Source organism: Stegodyphus dumicola, chromosome 2 (assembly GCF_044657685.1).
Source record: "Stegodyphus dumicola isolate Sdum_Otavi_A_Nest chromosome 2, ASM4465768v1".
NCBI lineage: Eukaryota > Metazoa > Arthropoda > Arachnida > Araneae > Eresidae > Stegodyphus > Stegodyphus dumicola.
This window is the reverse complement of record NC_140769.1, coordinates 218727239-218747943: the sequence shown is the minus strand read 5'-3', so window position 1 is coordinate 218747943 and position 20705 is coordinate 218727239. Positions and strand designations below refer to the sequence as shown.

At 32.2% G+C, this 20705-nt stretch overlaps 1 protein-coding gene across 5 annotated transcripts in view; it reads left to right on the top strand.

The window, feature by feature from the left end:
- Srrm234 (Serine-arginine repetitive matrix 2/3/4) overlaps positions 1–20705 on the top strand; it is a 209637-nt gene that overhangs the window by 81377 nt on the left and 107555 nt on the right. Inside the window, exon 1 of one of the 5 annotated variants that reach the window (XM_035359022.2) lies at positions 947–2926. The exons of the other annotated variants lie outside the window; for them this stretch is intronic. Within the exon in view, the coding sequence (XP_035214913.1) occupies positions 2679–2926 (248 nt within the window). The 5' untranslated portion in view covers positions 947–2678. Of the gene's footprint in view, positions 1–946; positions 2927–20705 lie in introns of those variants that run through there. 5 annotated transcript variants of the gene reach the window in all.

Sequence of the window (20705 nt, the reverse complement as noted above, 5' to 3'; positions counted from 1 at the left end):
CTTTTTCTAGTAATCTGAAATGACGGTTCATTTTCCTTAGGGACTTTTTATAAAAACTCAAAACTTAATTGTTCACTTAGATATATTTTTTAGGAACTGAAAGCCAAAATAATGATATCTGTTAGATATTTTGAATACTGATCTAATACGTCGAATTTTTTGAACGAATTGCAAATGCTGGAGGAAGCAGAGTAATGATTGACTAATTATTTAAATTTTGAGATTAAACATATGAATAGAGCTTATGCTTGTTTTATACCATTTATTTAAAAAATACTAATGCTGTTAAAAAATTATAAAATGTTTTCAAAATAGGGTTCTCTTTCTGATATAAAACGAATACTTTATGGTATTTCTGGGTTCATATAAATTAAGAATTAAAAAAAAAAAAAAAAAAAAAACTATCTATCTGTAACATTTCGAAATGTGATGCAACTATGTTCGATTGCTGTTTTTATAATGTAAAGTGAAAAATAGTTAACATTTATGAATTCTACCATTATTTTTATAATAATATATAAATTAATGAGAGTTTCTTAGCTTCGACAGTCGTACCTTAAAAAAAAATATTTACAGTATTTTGTGAAAGAAGGTATTGTTTAATTGATTGTATAAATTTGAATTATAAACTTACTAATTTTTCATATGTAATCGCTTTAATTTTTAATACGAGTCTTCGTATACAGATGTTTGTGATAATATTCGTACCTATTTCAGCAGCTTCCATATCGACTTATTTTGAAATGCAAAACTAACAACAAACAATCCTTTCTTAACTACTGCGCTGTCATTTCAGCTTTCCTCTGTGAGTGGTGGACTCAGACTCCACCCAGAAACATCCAAGAAACCAATAATCCGCTGCTGGTGGAGCATCCATTGCAGGATGCCCAGGGTAGGTGCGCCATGGTCTCCCGCCATCCTTCCATTGCCGAGGGCAAATTTTCCGCGTTTCCATACGCGCGGCCATATTGTCTCTCTTCTGTCCAGAGCAGTTATGTTGTCCTCCTATAAAATGAGTGGCGGTTGCATTTTGTGCAATTCTTTGTGCGTGCTCGAGAGTCTGTACCATGCCGGTACAACGTGGTTATCTGGAATTTCATAGTCTTCAGTTGTGGACGCTTGCTGCCAAATCATCCGCCGTACCTGCCTGGAAATCTGTGTGATCTATCAAAAGACTTTTCTTTACTTATCTCTTATCTTTTTCATCCTTTGAGATTTAATCTTGCTCTTCCTGAAGTTCTCTCCACTTAAAAGATCAGAAATTTGAGTGGGTGCACAAGTGTCACTTGAGAAGTCCTTTCATATATTTGAGTTATTTTCTCTAAATTGAAAAGTCAAAGTTCTGATGTTTCTTGTTTCTGTAACTAGAAATCATTCATATTTATTCCTTGTTAATAAGTTGTAGCAATTATTGGTTAATAATTTTTAATTTCACGTCTAATTTTTTTATTTGTCCTTGTTTATTTATTTATTTTTCGTTTTTTAAATTGGATAGGAATTGGAATTATTGTTCTTTTTTATTAGTATATTTTCTAAAGGGAAATGAAGAAATATTAAACGCTAAAAATTTAACTGCGGATCGTATCTTAAATGGTTGTGAATTCTGTTATATATAGTACATATTTTCTGCTCAAGATGTTTTACCACACTTGTAAATAAGTATATTCTGTCTTAATACTGAAAAAGGTTATATCTGTGAATCGAGTCTTCCATTATGAAACTTTAAAACTGAGCGATTTTAGGTCTTTAGTAGTCTGATAGAATGCACTGATATTTTGCTTCGATTTGAACTTTTACATATTCAAGATGTTTTGTGAAATCGTTCTAGCATTTCTAATATTTAGCCAGTTGTTTACTGCAATGTCGCATGTAGTTTATAAAGTTCATCATTATATTTGAACTTGCAGTTCAGCACCGTATTGAGTGTTAAATAGTGTCACTTTTGCCATCGCTTTTATTTCGTATGGGACATTTTAGCAGTCTTGTGCATTTAATTTTAGACAAACTTGGATAATCGTGTGAATGTAAACATTTTGTATCTGTCATTATCTTTGGATAAATGAACTGCATAGGAAAGTTATGAAAACAAAAGTGCAGAAACATTAAAAGTGATCTCAAAAAACAAGAATTTATTCCAGTTGTGCCCTACTACAAGCAAGGAACTGTGTAATCTAATTACGCAAAGAGGAAAGAAACATCTATCATGATTTTGTAAAGAATATATGATACTAACGACGAAGTCTTCCATTGTTGTCGCCTTATATGTAAGAATTTTTTCAACTTACGCCGTTCAGATGCCTTCAAGTTTTACATATCGCTAGATCAAGGTCAAAAGAAAAGTCTTCCATTTCAGCTTTTAAAGTGAATCTCCGCTCAACGTTACCGTTGTATATGATTCTGCAGCTATTCATTGTGCAGATTTGAGAGCAGGGCATTTTTATTATGTAATTGTTTGTATGCATATATTGAAGTTATTACATCGCTTCGTTACGGGACTTTAAAGATTCGTTAAAGTTTTGTGCAAAAACAGCTCTGAGATTGAGCTTCATAAGTCTTCCAAGTATTTGCTCATATTTATTATTTTAACCGCATTTGTTATATTTATGAGAACAAGAAAGTTTCCTTTCATCTTTTAAAAATTGATAACTTTGCAAAGTTTTACAAATCTTTTCGACGTGATGAGGAGCTCTAAGAAGCACCAGGCACGTAATGAGTTGCATTTCATATCTGCTCCTGCTGTGGTCCAGGGATCTACGTCCATGTCCAGAGCGAGGAGTCGGAATTTAGCTCCTGTTGACGATAAAGTACTGTTTGAGAGGCTTTGGAAAGGAACTTTTCGAGCCATTGTCGCCGCCAGTCTTCAAGCGAGGGATAAGGAAAGCAATGCAATATCCTCGCGCAAGAGTACACTGAGAAGTGTTATCAGGTTTGTATAGATTTTCAGCATGAAAAAGAAAAATTAGAAATCTACGTATTTTTATCAAAAACATTAGTTGAGTATCTTTAACTCATATACTTGTCATACTTATGTACGTGAAATATTTTTAACACTTTGATTGTAGTTCCTTTCCTAGCGTGTTTTCAACCAATTCTGATTTTTGACTCAACATTTTGTGAACCTTTTGCATTCTTCCACATTAAAGTTACGCTAAACTGAAATTCATGGATATTATTTAGGGTGTAATTCTGCACTTTGGCTGACAAAGGACCAGCATCAAAATTTGCAAAATTTGAGATTTTTGAACTAGTCATGTCAAAATTATGCGTATCATCACAGAAAAAAGGGGCCATTCCGAAGAGACTAGTGGAAATGCTCATTAAGATTTTTTTAAAGGACAAGTGTAGTAATGAAAGCGATATATTCATTAGAGTAAAAAATAACTTCATATCCTTTCAAGTATGAGAAAAACGTTAGCGCTTTCTAAAATACTCATTTCAGTTCAACATATGTAATTAAAAAACTAGTCAAATCTAAAATTATTTTTCCTAAGAACTTGCGAGTCGGGAATTGACTTCTTTTAAAGTCAAATTATAGAATTTTCTTCATTTTAATGCAGTGTACGTGTTATTTTGTTAAATACTTAGTATGCTTTGCTGATAGTGATTTTGTAATTTTTGGGAGAACTCATGATGTCACACTCTGTAGGTGACTTTCAGATGTGAAGGATCAGTATGGAAAATAAAGTATCTTCTTCACTAGGAAAGTTCCTAAATTTCCTCACAGAACTAAATGTTTCAGATCTCAAGTGTAGAGAAAATTAATTTTCATTTTGTTTAACCTTTTCTGTACCTTTTCCTCTTTTGACCCAGCCCTTAAGCAAAATTTTGTATGGAGATTATGTGGGAATTTTGAATTTTATGATCTTAACATGGCTTTAATGCAGTGTCTCTTTCTAACATTTACGTTATTAAAATTAGTAATTTTTAAAACTTTATTATCCTCGACTGGAAATTCGCTACATTGGAAATAAGTTACAAGTTATTTTGTTCTATTTTCAAAATTTGAACCTCGCAAATTTTTTAAATTCAAAAACTTCTAACTTCGCTTTCTAATGTTTTATCATTCTACTTCAAAATTAAATATTGCTTTGGAGCGACAAATAATTAATTTCCAGAGAACTTACACATTTAAGCATCTTTTCAATATTGTTTAAATATGCGCACGAGTTATAAACATGTGTTCTAAAAAACAGATAAAAATGTGTTTTTAACGTCTATCTTGATTCCATAGGTAAGTTAAAATAATGATTTGATTACACATATATAACAGTATTTGACATCCTTGAGATCTCGTATATAGCTGGAATTTAAGGCTACAAAACTTGAAATTTATTCTATAGAGATTATTAAACATTTCGGAGCAAGAAATGCGGAAAACAGTGCCCTAGTCTGATTTCGAACCTTAGATCTTCCAACTGCCAACGTGACGGTAATTACTTCAGCGTTAGACGACGCCTAGAGGGATGCGATAATTCCTAACATTTCTTCCAGAATTCAATCAAAGTATTATCTCTAAATTATTTTTTAGTTCGAAAATAAGGTATTTTCTCTATAGCAGATCAAATCAGAAACTGAATATTATTTCTTATTATACTCAGTCAAATGAGTAACTGAGTTACTGTAATTTGTAATCATTTTAAGTTCTGCGGTTTGTTAAGTGAACTGGCTGTCGCTTCCATTGCCATAATTAGTTGATCAATCAACTAAAATCACTTCAGTTTAAGGAAAGGGGGTTTTATCGACGGAAGAAGCTTCGTGGAACGATTGTGGGATTTTCAATAATGTCTAAATAAAATCATGAACAAAAAGTCAAATCATGTGCATTATCAATGGGCTATTTAACATGGAAGATAAATTTGAATTAATAAAATTACTGCAGAAAATTCTGTATAATGAAATAAAAAGAAGGCTTGATTTTTCCAAACCTGCTGCATTCTTTCTATCAAAACCTGAATTATGTTACGAAGAGAGCAGCGAATATTAAGTTACTGTTGTACATTTTGCAGTAAGCAGAATATCTTGTAATCGAGATCAAATTCCAGATTCAAATACCAGCCATATATAATGTTTACTTTCTTCCACATGCAATCAAATACTGTGCTCAAATAAATGTACAGCATGCTGTGCAAAATGTCTTCCATAATATATTGAACTCTTTTTCCGTGCACTTCTTCCAAAGCTTTCGTTGGAGATTGCTGCTTTTTAAAAGTATTTGGGCTACTGTTTCTAAAATTGATAGTATTAAATTATTTATATATATGCTAATGGACCTCAAATGGAAAAATTCGGAGTTAGCAAAAACAAAACTTATGAACAACTTGTCCACTTTTTACAACTCTGAACTACGGTATTCACCAATTTTTAGCATTATCTTATTTCATTTAGGTTAGGTTTCCCATTTTCTCCCATTGAAATTAATAACGACTATCTGTTTTTTTCCCATGGTTAGTGACTAGTATGAACTGGTTTCATGCTTACTGACAGATATGATTGACTAGTTAGTGACTGATATATGTTGATATAAATATAGATTTTTAGATTCCAGACGGATTTTAAAAATAAATCACGTATACATTTTCGAGTGGCGGTTTCGAATATTATGGAAAGATACGTACCATTTAAAAAATCATTTCTGTAGAGTGCTTTTGAAAAGAAATTATATAGCCTGTAAGTTCCGTGTGAGGAAAACCACAAAAACACCCACGCAATTAATGAGAAATATTACAAAATTATCCAGGCAGCTAGCCTCTTCTGCTGAAGAACACCTTTTATGTGTAGTAAGACCTAAAACTTAAAAAAAAAAAAAAAAAAGTGCTTTAATATAGCATTAAAATATATATTGCGACATCGGGATTGAAGCTGTAAGTGTTTATTAATGCTCGAATTTGGCGGAAACATTTTTCGTATCAGTTAAGGTTATTCGACTCCAGTATTGCTCGTTACTCGGAAGTCTAATTCAAATTTGATGTAGTGATAATTTAAAAGCTGTTGCTTCTGATAATATCTTGGACTTGGGCTTAAGTTTGATCCCCCCCCCCGAAAACAGTGTCATTGTTGTGCTGATTGCTTCGAACAGCATCGAGACATGTATGTTGCATCAGATTTCTAGGAAAGGGTGATAGCCGGATGCTGAATGAATAAAAGCCTAGGCGCCAAATTCCTGTAAAAGATAGAATTTTATAGTGTCTCCAAAGACTATAAAATAGTTCATCTTTATTGCTTTTATACGAATCTTCTTAATAAGAATAGCAATTAAATTATTTTTAGAAGAATGTAGGGGAATACTACACTCTTTTAAATAATGTATTGCAAATACCAGCATGTTAATGCATAATCATACTTAAACGCTGGATTGGCGTAAATGAGAATTAGTCCCCCTACCCCGAAAAAAGGGGGAACTGAGATTAGCCTTGATGTAAAATAAAGGCAAGGAGATGAAACTTGCAGATTAGCATTAATAAAACTCTGCTTTGTGTGAGTTTATTTGACTTCAATGCCATCGTTTTCTCCCCCCCACCCGAAATTTGCATTTGATATTGACGTGTATCTTTTCGCATACATCTTTTTTATGTCTCTTCTAATCTGGTGTACTCTCCTTTGTTATGCATTCCGTTTTCAGTGAATATTAATTTTAGATGACTGTATGTTTATCAAATTATCTGCTTAGCATTAGTTTTAGGTAGGATGATTCCGGTTGCTCAAATGATTAATTTTTACATTGTGCGTATAAATATTTTCTTCCTTTTCTCATGTTTCCTACGTGACAGAATTCCACATTCCAAAAATTCTTTTTTAAGCAAATAGTAATGAATTGATAACTGGTAAAAAACTTAAACTGATAAAAAAAATGGATAAAGTTGAATGTATAATTGATTGAATGTTTTTAATCAGTAATTTAAATTTTCACTTTTAATCAGATCATAAAAACTATAAGCAAAGACGTTCATCTGCCATCATTCATCTTTTTAAATAGAAGTAATGAAGTGCCAAATACAACTTATTAGCTTGTTACTTTTAAATAGTTTTGGAAGCTGGTTTTTTATCTGGCTTAAATGAAAAACTTATAAATTTCTTTATTTTTTATAATTAAACTCCGGATCGAATGTGGTAACTAAATTGTGCAATTTAAAAATGTCCAGTAGACATATTTTTCCTTTGACAGTCATTACGTTCAGGAATAATTAACAGAACTAATAAAAAATTAAATCAAACTGTGCTGATGAGCTAATGTGTTTTGTATTACTAAAAAATTAGCTGAAGAAAAATAAAATCTGTTGAAATGGCCTTACTGAATTTTCCTGGACGCAAAGTGACAGAAAATGCGCAGTTCGTCTCTCAGCATCCGTTGGACGCTGTTGCTATGCAGCGCGGAGAGTGGCTGAATATTAGCAGGGGGGATGAACATGGGAGATCTTCAATTGATCAAAATTATCCGTCGTGTGAGTCAGACATAAAACTGCTTTCGCTTTCCTATTTCTTTCCCTTCCAGGGTAAAGCTAATTATATTCCGGCAGGGTGTCCTTCTAAACCCCCCTTTTTTATCCCTCCCCTTAAAAGAGGGATCGGATGTTTATGTGGATCCGTGATTGCGGGACCTTAACTGGCTAGCTTTGAATGCATTTGACTCACGCGAGCGAGAGGACGATGAATTGCCGTCCAAATCGTGTGCACCCAGGATTGCAGTGTACGATGACGAAGGGTAGTTTTTGAATGATGCAATTAAAAAATCACTGTCCTATCTAACTCGGTGTTTCCTAAACTTTTTAGCCTCACGACTCGAATGAGTGTAATTTCTCTGAAAAGAAGTAAGGGGAAAAGTGATTCCTAGAAGAAAACTGTGCAGTAGTGAAGGAATGATAAATAAATGAGTGGGAAGGATTTGGGGGAAAATAACTATAAATAAATCTATATTAATAATTAATTGATTAAATGTTATAATTAATAACCTATGTTAATTACTAATTAAAGCAGAATTTTGTCACGGGTGTGAAGACAGCAGAATTCGCGAAACACTCTCTGCTTTGGATTTACGCTAACATTCGCTGTCCAGCATTATGTTAATATTTCTGAGAGAAGATACCAGAAACGAAGCAATAGAGCAAATAAGTCGTATATAACTAAATAAACATTATATTCGCTACTTTTAATTAAAAGGTGTATTTGTAAACCAATCAAATTCTTTAAACGTATGCAATACCTTTATTTTAGATCAAGTAATTGTTTTCTTAGCATTAATAGGCAAAGGACAGTGACTTCATGTAACTTCGGAAAACGATTTTTTCTTTTACTCCAGAAGACTAGGAAAATTTAGAGTCATTCAAAGTTATCGTTTTGATTATGATGTAGGTTTACTTTACGTGTATGTTTTCTGAAATTCTAATAGAATGTAGCATAAAAAGTATTTAAATAGGAAAATATTTTAAAATCTGTAATAGAAATTAAAATATAATAGGAAAAAAGGCAAAGTTTCCGAGTTCATTTAATCACGGAGTAGAGCAACTCAGTAGAGTTGCTGCCTTAATAATTATAAATTCGTAACTACGATCGGGTATATATAACTACACAATGAGAAAAATTGTATTTAAAATTTTTTCATGTTTCAATAAACTATCTTTCAACTTGCTGGCGGATCGCGACTACGCTTTGGGAAACACCGCAACTCGCCAGAAGGTATTAAATAGTAGGATTATGTTATTGGGAGATAACGTGAACCAGTATTATTGTGCATAATTGAAAACTTTGATGAAAATCTAAAGCCGCAACCATTTGTATAAAATATTACAGATCTAAAGATGTTTCCCTCCCTATATCAGTTGCAATAGCGTCCCCCCTCCAAGTTTCTCATTATTTTATACATGTGTATGCGAAAATGTTATATTTTTTATGTTGCCCCTCTGTAGTTGCCGTAACTTTTTTAAGCTCCCTTTATAAAAGGTGTCTGAAATAAATATATACCCAAATCGAATTTCCGCTCAGCATTATTTTCATTAGAGTATATATAATATGGACCTGTAGCTAATGTACTGTATTGTAGCACATAAATGTATACACGGTTATGTAATTTAAAACGCTAATCCAGCGTCATTATCCTGAAGCAGGAGAAACGTGCAATTCCTGTTTGCTGAAATGATCAACATGTTGACTTCTGAGAAGTCCATGAAAGGGTGAATACGAACATCATTGTTCTCTGGAGTAAACACACATGGAAACATTCATTTGTCTCACACTACTTTTTAGCAAGTATGTTAGGCTGTTGAGCGAGCTGCTTTGCTTGATGGCATAGTATGAAATTTAGTTCAAAATTTCTCCTCGAATCCTTCACAGCCCATTTACAAGATTCTCTAATGAAACACGGTTACAAAGAACAGCATCACCGTAATAGTTTCAAAAGAAATCAAATTAGCATACACTTATCAGTGTGGGTATATTTTTATTTGGGACATCCAGTGTGTAAAAAAGGTTATGGTTTTGTTGTTGCATAAAAATAAACGAAAAGACATGTTATCACTTATTATGCAATGAATAGCTTTAAGAATAAAAATATAGTTATTAGTGTAAATTATTACTGCCTTATAAGGTGCTGTTCCTAAATAGGTTTGCCTTGGATTATCGAGGTATTACTCTATTTCAATAATATGAAAATCATTGTAATTTAGAGTGAATGTTTTGTGCCACATGAAGGTAAAAGAATGTAACAGAACGAAAACAAATTATATTATTGTAATGTTTTTCATTATTCTGAACATTTCAAAAAATCCCGTAGATATCTTTGCTTTTACTGATTCCTGTCATTGTCACGTAGTACTCCGCGATCAAGTACACGTATATTATCTTCCTGCATTCAGAATGCGAACGTGCTGTTTTAATGCCTTTTATACCGTTTAAATCAACGATCCTCAAACGTTTTTGATCTCATACCCCGAAGACGAATATAATTACAAGTTGCACTCCATGTAATATAATAGAGGTGGCCGTAGTTCCCTCTCGCAGATGAGTGGTGGTGCGGCTCCTATGCAAATATGTTACATATGTATGTACCATATTTTATACATATATATATATATATATGTGTGTGTGTGTGAAATATAGTGTATATATATACGTAGACCATAGTTCATATATATATGTGTGTGTGTATGTAATATAGTAAACTTAAACTGGTGAGTGTTAAATGGTAACTATTTTATTTCATTTCGCGTTAGTTAAGAAAGTATTCAGAAATATTTAAAATAAATAAATAAAAATAGAAATATTGTACTGATTCCTGTCAAACCGTTTTGTAAAAAAAAATGTTTAAAAGATTCGCTTGTGAATTCTTTGAATCTTATGATCTGTAAAGTCAGGCGGACTCTCGTTCAGCTATAATGTCAATTCTTTTGAGTTCACAGATGAGTGTTCAATTTTCAGCTTAATCCTTGATGAGTGTAATTGGCTTAGAGCTTTCGATCCCATTTAGGCTTATACAGAACTTGTGCGTACGTAGAGAATTATATGAAATTATATGAAATTAGACCGACTTCTGTTACTAGATCACATCCTAATTAAATTATATGAGGCAAATCCGTAAGTTTATAGAGTTGCCTTGTTCATTTGGGGAGCTTCTATATCTGGGAGAAGTAGGGAGATTGTTATTTTAAAAGTAATAAATACTAAAGCTTCTTCGATTGTCTTTTACATTACATTCATTTCTACATTGTCTTACATTATATCATAGATATATCGTCTCAACTGCCTCACGCATTCGTTTTAGCTATGAATAACCCAGAATCTTACCTTCTTTCTTTTCTTTTGTCTCTACCATTTTAAATCCACATCTTGCATCGCATTTCCTATATGTATTTAAGTGCCATTATTGATCTTAAATGTCTCGGTAAGCTATTTGAAAATTAAAATGCATTTTACTTTATTGGATTTAACGTAGACTTAACTTTTACTAAGACGTCCGCCCACTGTTCGGATGATTTTGGTCTTCCTTGGAAGTGGTCATTTTAGAGAATGGATATTCAATACCGGATTCATTAATTTTCATAAATACCGTTGACTATTAGAGAGGGCAGTCTTAAAGAGGTGTTCTCGAACCGTAATTTTTGAGCAAGTAATTTTTTTTTTCCCCTAGGGGAACGTATTCTTGAAGTAATTTTTAATTTGCAAATGTTTTCCGATGTATGTTTTCACACATTTAATTAAAAAAAAAGAAAAAAACTATTTTTAATGCAGCATCTGCAGTCAACAAGTTCCGAACAGTTATACTCCAGCTATTCTTCCATGTTTTCGTCATTCACCTTCCATATAGTTGCGTGTTCAGCACAAAACTTTTCTTTTTTTTTTTAGTCCAAAGGGATTTGAATCCCGAAGGACTATTAGTTTCGTTTTGGCATTTTGCGTCGGACTCATAAATGTCGATTCACTTTTCAAACTGTTGCCACAAAATGTTAGAGTCCTGCATTATATTTGAAGAAATTAAATAATGAAAAATCTGCGTAAATGTATGTATATTTCTCGTATTGTGATAAAACAACGGTACATAGAGTCATCGAATTTTGAATAACGTAATCCTCCAACGAATATGAGCATGTGGAAGACCAAATTTGAAATTTGTTTTATGATCGATTTCCTATTTTTTAAAACTTTGACGAATTTTTGATTAACAAACTCAAGGATTTCAAAGCGAGCAATGGCAACGTTGTGCAGAAAAAACATTTTTATCTCCAGCGCGTGAGTCTCTGTATCGGAAATTCTAAAGATATGCTCGTTTTAAAACTATTTTGCGATATTGCTGTTGCACTGGATCTTATGGTTTAAGTGCGAGGAACATGATATTTAATAAAGAAAGGTAACACACAAAATGTTAAAAAACGCCCCTTTGGACGTAATTTAAAATCTGAAACATTTCAGTTTTTTTTTTTTTTTTTTTTCCTAAATGATATTAGCTATCAGTGTTTTTAGCGTTAAATTTTTAACTTGATTCCAGCCATTTAGCGATGAAATTTACTGTATCAGAAGTTCTTTATAAACTTAATTTTGCTCTTTTAATTAAATTTTATCTAATTTTACTTTAATTTACTATATTTTGCATATTAGTTTTTGTTGTATATTATTGTAATGTTTTTCAATGTAATGTAATGTTTTTGTTGTATATGTATTACGCTATTTGACTTGTTCTTGCACTATATTTTACTTTGTTTTACGTTTTTCGGCAGTGCTCTGTTGATCTGCAAAGGCGATGAATAATTGGGATTGTGTATTTTCCCTGTATTCAGAGTAAGGCGTGGTGCAAGTGATGGATTGTTGAAATTTCTGAGAAATGTTATCTAATGACTGTTGTTGTTCTTGTAATGGCATTAAAGAAAATCTCTCATCTCTCATGCGATTTTGGAAACAATGGGTGGATTATCGCCAGTGAAGCATATAAAAATGCTGTTCCATTCTTTTTCTTGTGAGAAAGCAGCATTTCACCCCCTCTCTTTTTACAAATACTCCTATACGTCGTACAAGATTTCGTCCATTAAATCCTGTACTGTATCATCTATTTTCGCACCACTGCAACGCTGTGGGATGGCATATTCTTAGTTTTTAACAATGAATTTAATATGTTTTCGTAATATAACTGCTAGGATCTTTTGTTTGATGCGACTTGAAATTAAAGCTGGGAATGATAGATAATTGCGTATTATAAATTCTTCTGAGTTTATACTTCCGAATAAAATTAGACTTTTTTTTAAATTTTATTTTTCCCTTCTGATATATCCGTTGAATGACTGAAATATAAGACTTTTGCGCACAAGTATCAGAGAAAACATTGCAAGATAAACGTTGTGTTTTTTAATCTAAATTTATGCAGGATGTTTCAAAACGATTGCACGTCTAAGTAACTCTTAGTTTTGATTCCAGAAATAGGTGGCAGTTTTAGTACATGATGCTTTTCAATAAAAAATTTAGGGAATTTAAAGTATCATTGAAAAATTATTTTCCATAGCCAAATTAATCAAACTGAGACAAATCAACTTTGTACGTTCAACGTTATTCCAGATGATGCTTAAAATATTTGTAGACAGTATCATAATGCAACTAAAGATAACTATGCATGACAAATTTTCGAATGCAGATTTCGGGCAGGTACCTTTTACGTCAATGAAAACATTAAATTTAAAGAATTTTTCTAAAATTCTTATTTGTTTCGATAGAACTCAGTTTTTTTATAGTCAATTTTATATGAAATCAATATCGACTTAAACTTTTAATAGTAGAAATAAAAATACTTCTTGATTTGCTGAAATGTGTCATACAGCCAATAGAATTATAGTCAGAAATCCTACATTATTTGATTCATTTCATAAACTAGAATCGACTTCTGCAACCAACCGTTCTCAAAAGATGCTCAGTCATGCAGTCTTTTTAAAATACTTTATATGAGGTAAACTACTTGGATTTCTAAACCTTTCAAATCTCAAAATTTTGGGATTGTTTTCATTTAAAAAAATTATTATGCAAATGTATTTACATTTTATTTATAATAACCATATTTGCAAGATTCATTTCATCTTTACTTGTATTGGCGCTGTCGTTTATCGTATTAGCTATTGTCAGTTTTTGCACACGTATTTTGTTATATAAAGTTTATTAAACGCTTGTCGCTTCTGTTGCACGGATCTAAGTATTTTTGGCAGAGTGTGCTTAAAAGCTGTCGCTCTCTTGCTAATAAAACAAATAATTGACTGCAAACCCTCTTAGGTCCCATAGTGCGAAATAAGTTTTTCATCACATCTTCCGGTAATTCTTTAAACCTCTCAGTTTTTAATTTGGCTAAATTTAGATCATCTCTTTCAAATGTTAATCTAAGAGAAATGCTGGTACTAAGCGTGAAAAGAAAAGAAAATGCTATGAAGAAAATTTTGATGATAGATCATCAAAGTAAGGCAATGAAATTTGCCATCTATTAATGGAGTTTAAATTTTGCAAATTTAGTTTTTTCCCAAGTGGTTTTCAGAGTAATTTTTCTGAGGCCACCACCGTGCCCCCGAATCCTTCTCTCAGTTTGAACTTAATGTGTTAGAGATCTGTAGAACATCTGTGAAAACTTACTAACTTTTCTACATAAATATTGTTGCGTGCGTACGGGTTCGTAATTAATAGATTGAATGCACAAGTCTGATGAAAATCAATTAAATAAATTAATAAAATAATTAAATAATAAATTTTTTTCTTATGACTAGAAATAAAACAAAGTGCTGAAATTTTTCCGCACAGATATTCGTACAGTATCGCAATATAACACAGTAGTTAATATTTTAAACTACTAAAACGTTAAATAGAACACAATTCAAGGCGCAGAGAAAGCTAATCCGGACTCAAAATCGCAGCAGCTAAGTAAATAACAACTTAGTAAAACAACTGAACTGAGATGTTTTTCTCCCCCTTTTTAAAGCTTATAAGCTTTTTGAGCTTTTAAAAGCTTACCTTTACCTTTACACGAGAACATTCTGGTAATTTCCATTTTCTCGTGGCTTCTGGAAAGCAAAGGAGTAGAATTACAGCTACATAGAATTGCATTTATTTAATTTAAATATAAATTACGAGATATCTATTTATTAAATGTGCGGGCTCCTGTAATTATACTTTTTCGGCGTAGCTTTCTCTTAAAATTCGTCACGCGCTGCATTGCACGGGGAAATAAAAAAATTTTAATTACAAATCTGCTAAAAATAACTAAATACAAATTCTGTAACAATACTTATACAGGGTTGCCACGCTACCTGGAAGACCTGTAAAACCGGGAAAAGTCGGGAAATTTAAATATTTTAGTCAAAATTTGGAAATGTCGGGGAATTTCATATGGCGATACCCCCCGTCCCAAAAAAAGCGATTTTTGTGCCAACGTTGGAAGCAATCATTTTCTTGTCGAATTATGTATCGCGTGAACGTCATTCGTGCAGTTGGTGTAGAGCTATTTATCGCAACTTCAGTCAGATTGTCTTTTAGAGAGGCAAAGCAAGTTTTCAGTAGCCTCGATAATCGAGAGACTCCCATGTGCAGTGCATGTTGAAACGAAAGAAAATGCCTTTCCATTCTCGTATAAAACAAAATCGGTTTAATCCTCGTATATGGTACACTCGGGATTTGGTGACATTATGATGGGTCATTTTGGTGTCGGCGACAATTTTCAAAATCGTGCCAAGGCCGTGCCATATATTAGGATTTTACCACAAAATCTTTAAATAACTTGTCATTTTCCTGTAAAATAAAAAAATAGTAATCAATCATCTGGGCTGACCATTTAATATAACTATATTCGCCGCTAAAATATCCTTGATTATTGAAACACAATTTTTAATCTTAAGTAATTATATTTATTTTAATGTTATTCGTGTCATTTAATGTCGCTTCTTCCTACTAAATTTATTTATTAGTAGATAATAATACTTTCAGATTTCAAGCAATTTTCTCTGGCATACACTTGAAACTAATTCTAATATGATGACATACTATCACGAAATTCATGCACATATTTCTTGCTTAGGTATGCTGCTAAATAAACATAAAATACCTGAATTTATTTTAAAATATCATTAAACAGATTTATTTATTTCGTTAAGCTGCGAAATGTCCTTAAAAAAGGGACATTTTTAATCCAGATTGGGCAAATTCTAATCTCAATCTTCAGTGAATAAAACAACTATTATAATATAGTTACGTTTTGGAGATTTTATGTATATGTCATATGTAATTGGCAAACTTGTTTGTTTTCAAGTGGTACCATAATTAATTTACCTCTCAACACAGCCAAGACGCACTGCGCGGATAGACTGGAATCCTCTTAAAGCTCACTTGAAAAACCTGGAGAAGTCTGGGAATTTTATTCTTCTGTGTGAGTGGCAACCATGTTTATATTTAATTTCATTTTAAATTTGTAAATGGCACATTCCTAATTTTGTCTGCAAGATTATTAATTTTGTTTTCATCAGGTTTAGTATTTTGGTAAACTAAACCGAAAACTTGAAATTTTCTTTGACTCGGATATTCATAGATGTAAAGTTTTTAAAAAATCACAAAATCGATTTAAATCGCCCCAGAACCATCGCATAGTATTTCATTCGTTATTATGAATTTTAATTTAATATATTTCGAATCAAAATCTTGCTATAGCTAGTTTAATAACTCGATCTATGAGTTCGACTGTAAGTAAAATTTGTCAGTCTAAAGTTCTTTTGAAGTCAGATCTGTGTGCGACATAAAAATCTGGTTTTTCTATGTTTCAAAGTCGGAAGAGTATTTTTGCGAACTTTTCCAAAAGATGCGTCGTACAATCAAGGAAAGTATATCAGTTTGTGAAGTAGAAATAATGGGACCTGAACATATTTCCATTTAAAGTTGAATTTGGTTTCATTCTAAGAGTTGAGTTCTTTTAAAACCAATAGTCGTTTTTAAAAACAACTAATCGTGCATTTTGTTTTCGTGTTCTATGGTTAGGAGACATTCTGTTTATTTATTCGACCATATGATGACACAGGTAATGGATTGGTTCATTTCACGAATTCTGTTGTTATTGCTATTTACATTTTTTTTTTTTTTTTTTTTTTTCCTATCAGAGTTTCGAGAAGGGCATGAAAAAAGTCAAGTGGATGGATTCCCATTCAGCGAAGCGTAAGAATGCGTTTTTCTCACCAGACTTTTTTCCCTTCTGCGGAAACGGCTACTGAATGTTTGTATAGTCAAATATCCTCCCTTGATTTTTGTTGCTAGTTTACCTTGAAAGAGCGCGTACATTTGATTCATAACTGTAGCTATAGTTATGTGTGACTTTTTACTTTAAATTTGTTACCCTCCTGCATAAAAGAGAACCAGAAGCTTTATCCGTAGTGAATATGTAGGTGTAATATACATCGAGCTTGGATCCCCTATAGCAGGGATGGGCAAACTACGGCCCGCCGGAAGGTTCTATCCGGCCCGTGGATATAATTTTAATTTGCCTCGCTGATGATCATTTTACTTTCTATATTTTTGTTCTAAAAACATAAATTGACGGAAATAGCAAGCGCAGACAGCTTTCATTAGTAAAGTGTTAAAAGCGGAAGTTCTTTGTTAGTTACAACTGTAGATTGGCGCCAACAAACGTTATCTCTTTCTCGGGCAGCAGACATATGGAAAATCCAATTAGACCTCTTAGAAAAAACTTAATCTTAACCTTAGTAAAAAACTAAGTACTACTTAGTAACTGTTATTGCTTGGCAGCTAGCTAAGAACGACCTGACTCATTTCCTGAAGTTAAATTCAATACCCTCAGTAAATGAAGAGAAGCTGAAGAATTATGAAGATGGCATAAAAAAACTGCATTTTGAGTTCGAACAAAAATTTCAAAATTTCAGTGCCGTTCAAAAAGAATTGGATAATTTTGCCATGCCTTTCAACGTAAATTGCGAAGCAGTGAGGTCAGATTTGCAGCTTGAATTAATTGAGTTGCAATCTAACAATCATCTCAAGCAGGTTTTTCTAAATATACCGAGTTTTACAAATCATTATCGAAAGTAAGTTTCCCAAATTTAATATCTCACGCACAGAAAATCAATGCTATGTTTGCTTCATCTTATATATGTGAACAAGTGTCTTCAACTATGAACCTTAGAAAGAATAATTTCAGAAGTAGACTGACCAGATGAGCCTTTAGCCTCGTTCCTTAGAATCCGTACATCTCACTTTGAAACTCAATATAAAGAACATTTAAAAACGAAATCGCAATTTCATTCATCTCATTAACATATTTAAATTGCATACTTGTATTTTGTTTTTAAAATTTTAGAAAAATTTATCTTGGCCCGCCAAACCTTTTGTTTTCAATTTTTGGCCCGCGACCGAGAAAGTTTGGCTCCAGAGCATTTCGAAAATCAGATCCGTGGGCATTTTTATAATTTGAATACCTTTCTATTCCATTTGAACAGAAACCTCTAGCCAAGGGCGGCTTTAATAGCAGCCCTCTCAGAGGCAAATAGCCTTCACTAAAGGTGTCGAGGTAGTCTGATCCCTATTCTGCATTTAAGGCAGCTGTACCCAGAGCCTGATTACTGCCTAGGATCTTACATATTTTAATGGAAGCCTTAAATCATCATGTAACACCTTCAACCTTATGCAATTTATTATAGGGTTCTGAAAGGGTTTCTTTTCTTGTTCCTAAAGTATGTATTGCTGTAATTAAGGATAATTTATTATACATTATCTGTATTTAATAATATTTCCAACAAAAGACTTATAATATTAAAACATTTCAACATTTATTGTGGCGTCATCTGATTTCATATTATTTCTTTATCATAGATTTTGTTTTTGAAAATATTCCATATTCCTTCATTGGGTTTCATATGAGAAATATTTCCAGGCCAAGTTAGCACTTGAAGCCCTTTAGAAATAAAATCCTGGCTGTATAGGAGAGACATTGTCTTGCTGAAAAAATGTACCTCCTTGAGAAAATTCTGCATTAAACAGTAAAAAGAGACGTTTTCCCAAAATCTTTTTGTATTTTTGTGATTTACACTAACTTGGAAAGAGCAAAAAGATTTAAAAGCTTTTAAAAATGATTAAAGTTAACTTGAGTGTGAGGCGAAAAAATTGAATTTTGAACAAATACTTTGCTTCAATTTTGAGAAGTCTATGTTGCATACATGTGGGCACAAGGAAATCCTTTCTTTATCAAGAAAATATTAGTTTAATTTTTCTGTACGGTTATCAACATATACTCCAGCTTTCAAAAGGCGCTTTTTTACAGTATAGCTGCTGGCTAACACATCATAATCTTCTCGAATTCATTATACTTGTGTCGATTATAATCTACGATTTTTCAGACTCATCCTTTGTTAGTTTCCTCTCTCTTCGTTCAGAGGATGTCTTTTTACGGCCACGTCTACTTAAACATTTTGGTGATTAATTTTGATTTTTTGCTTACATTTTAATAACACTTTCAGCAATACATTTTTGTTTCAAATCAATATTTTTTATCTTCATCTTGATTTGTTATTTTAATTTCTGATTTAAAATCTTTTCCCCCTTTTTGAGTTATTAAATAAATTTTAGTAAAAAGCACTTCCAAAAAACCCGAAAGATTAAGAATAGATGCACACAACTTAAAATAATAACTACAAATTCAAAAAATGAATAAAATTAATTAAAATCTGAATATTAACTTCATTATGTCAGTGAAGTTGCAGAGTCCATTAACTATTTACTTTTGAACAGGAGATCGGAAAATTTGCAGTGGCATTGTCGAAACTCGAAATCCTAACCTTCCCATTGTTCCTAGACGTGCACTCCAATTGCACCACGAAGGCACACGGTAAGAAGTGAGAAAATATCTTATGTTCTACCCCATTTAAAGGGCGATTGGGAAGGAGGGGACACAGTTGCTAAATCCCTGTGGTCACGAATTATCATCCACCACTTTTTAGTTCAGGCATCGATATAGAATCATTAGTTCCCCCCCCCTTTATTTCGAAGTCTGGAAACTGAAGAAATCCACGGTGCCATTGCAGGGATTCAATCTCTGGACCTCCCGATTGCCAGCCGGACGGGCTTTCCAGTTACATCACAGAGCCACGCGTTAAGGAGGAGGAGGAAAATATTATACAAAGTAATGAAATATTGGCAACTGTTAAAATACAGTCTATCTAAAAGGGAAAAAATGCATTTAATTTATTTAAATGCGAGCGATTTAAAATATGTTGTCATTTCTATTTTTTAAATGAGATATAAAAAATTTAATTCTTTAAAAAACTGCTTGCTGAAACAAAATGCAGATGAGAAAATTTTGGTAAAGTATGGAGACAAATGTAGCGAAAAAAATCCATAATTCGCAAGACTATGTAGCTCTGCTTTTCGCTCGCGAAAACAAGAAAAATTATCTTTGCTGTTACCTTTAAGAACGCAATGTTTAAAGCCTCAAAATGTCTTAATCGGGCCATATATTATATTTTGTATCTAAACTTTTTATAGTATTTTTGCGAAATCATCTCATAATTACTCTTATGCTAATTAAAAGGGTGTAATCTCATCCTATATTTTATTATCGCTGGGATAACCAGAGTACCCATCATGTTGTCCAAGGAAATTATAATAATTTGAACTAAAATGATAAATTCCAAACAAATGAGCTAAACCCCATGTAAGTAGCTATTGAGAACTCTCAGTGTTCTTCTGTCCCCATCTCTTGAGAAATACAAATTTCATCCTTATTTTCGAGAATGTGTCTGTAAAGTCATTATAATTCCATTCAGTTTGATTTTATTGTTTGTGGGTATTTAAATATTTTACATACTTGAATAGCAAAACTATTAGTATTTATTATTAATTTATATAAATTCAAACGTTATAAAAGTGTACATTGTAAAAGTTTGGTAACTGATTATTTTATTATTATGTGTGAAAATAAAAATAATAATAATAATAAATTATAGTTAAGAAAAGATTAAGAAATTTATTTATATTTATTATGGTTTTAATTTTATATTAATAAATAATTTTGCAAAAAAAAATTTTTTATAGCAAATTAGCTCATAAAAATTTTAATGTGCGGTACTGCGGGTTTTTTTAATTCTTTAAAAATGTAATGCATTTAATGTTGAATTCGCTAATTTATAGAAAACATATCTTTGAGAAAAATAATTGTACAGTTTAATGAAACTGCACGTAAAAGTTGCGCCAGCAAACAAGGAAGCGCTAAGCGG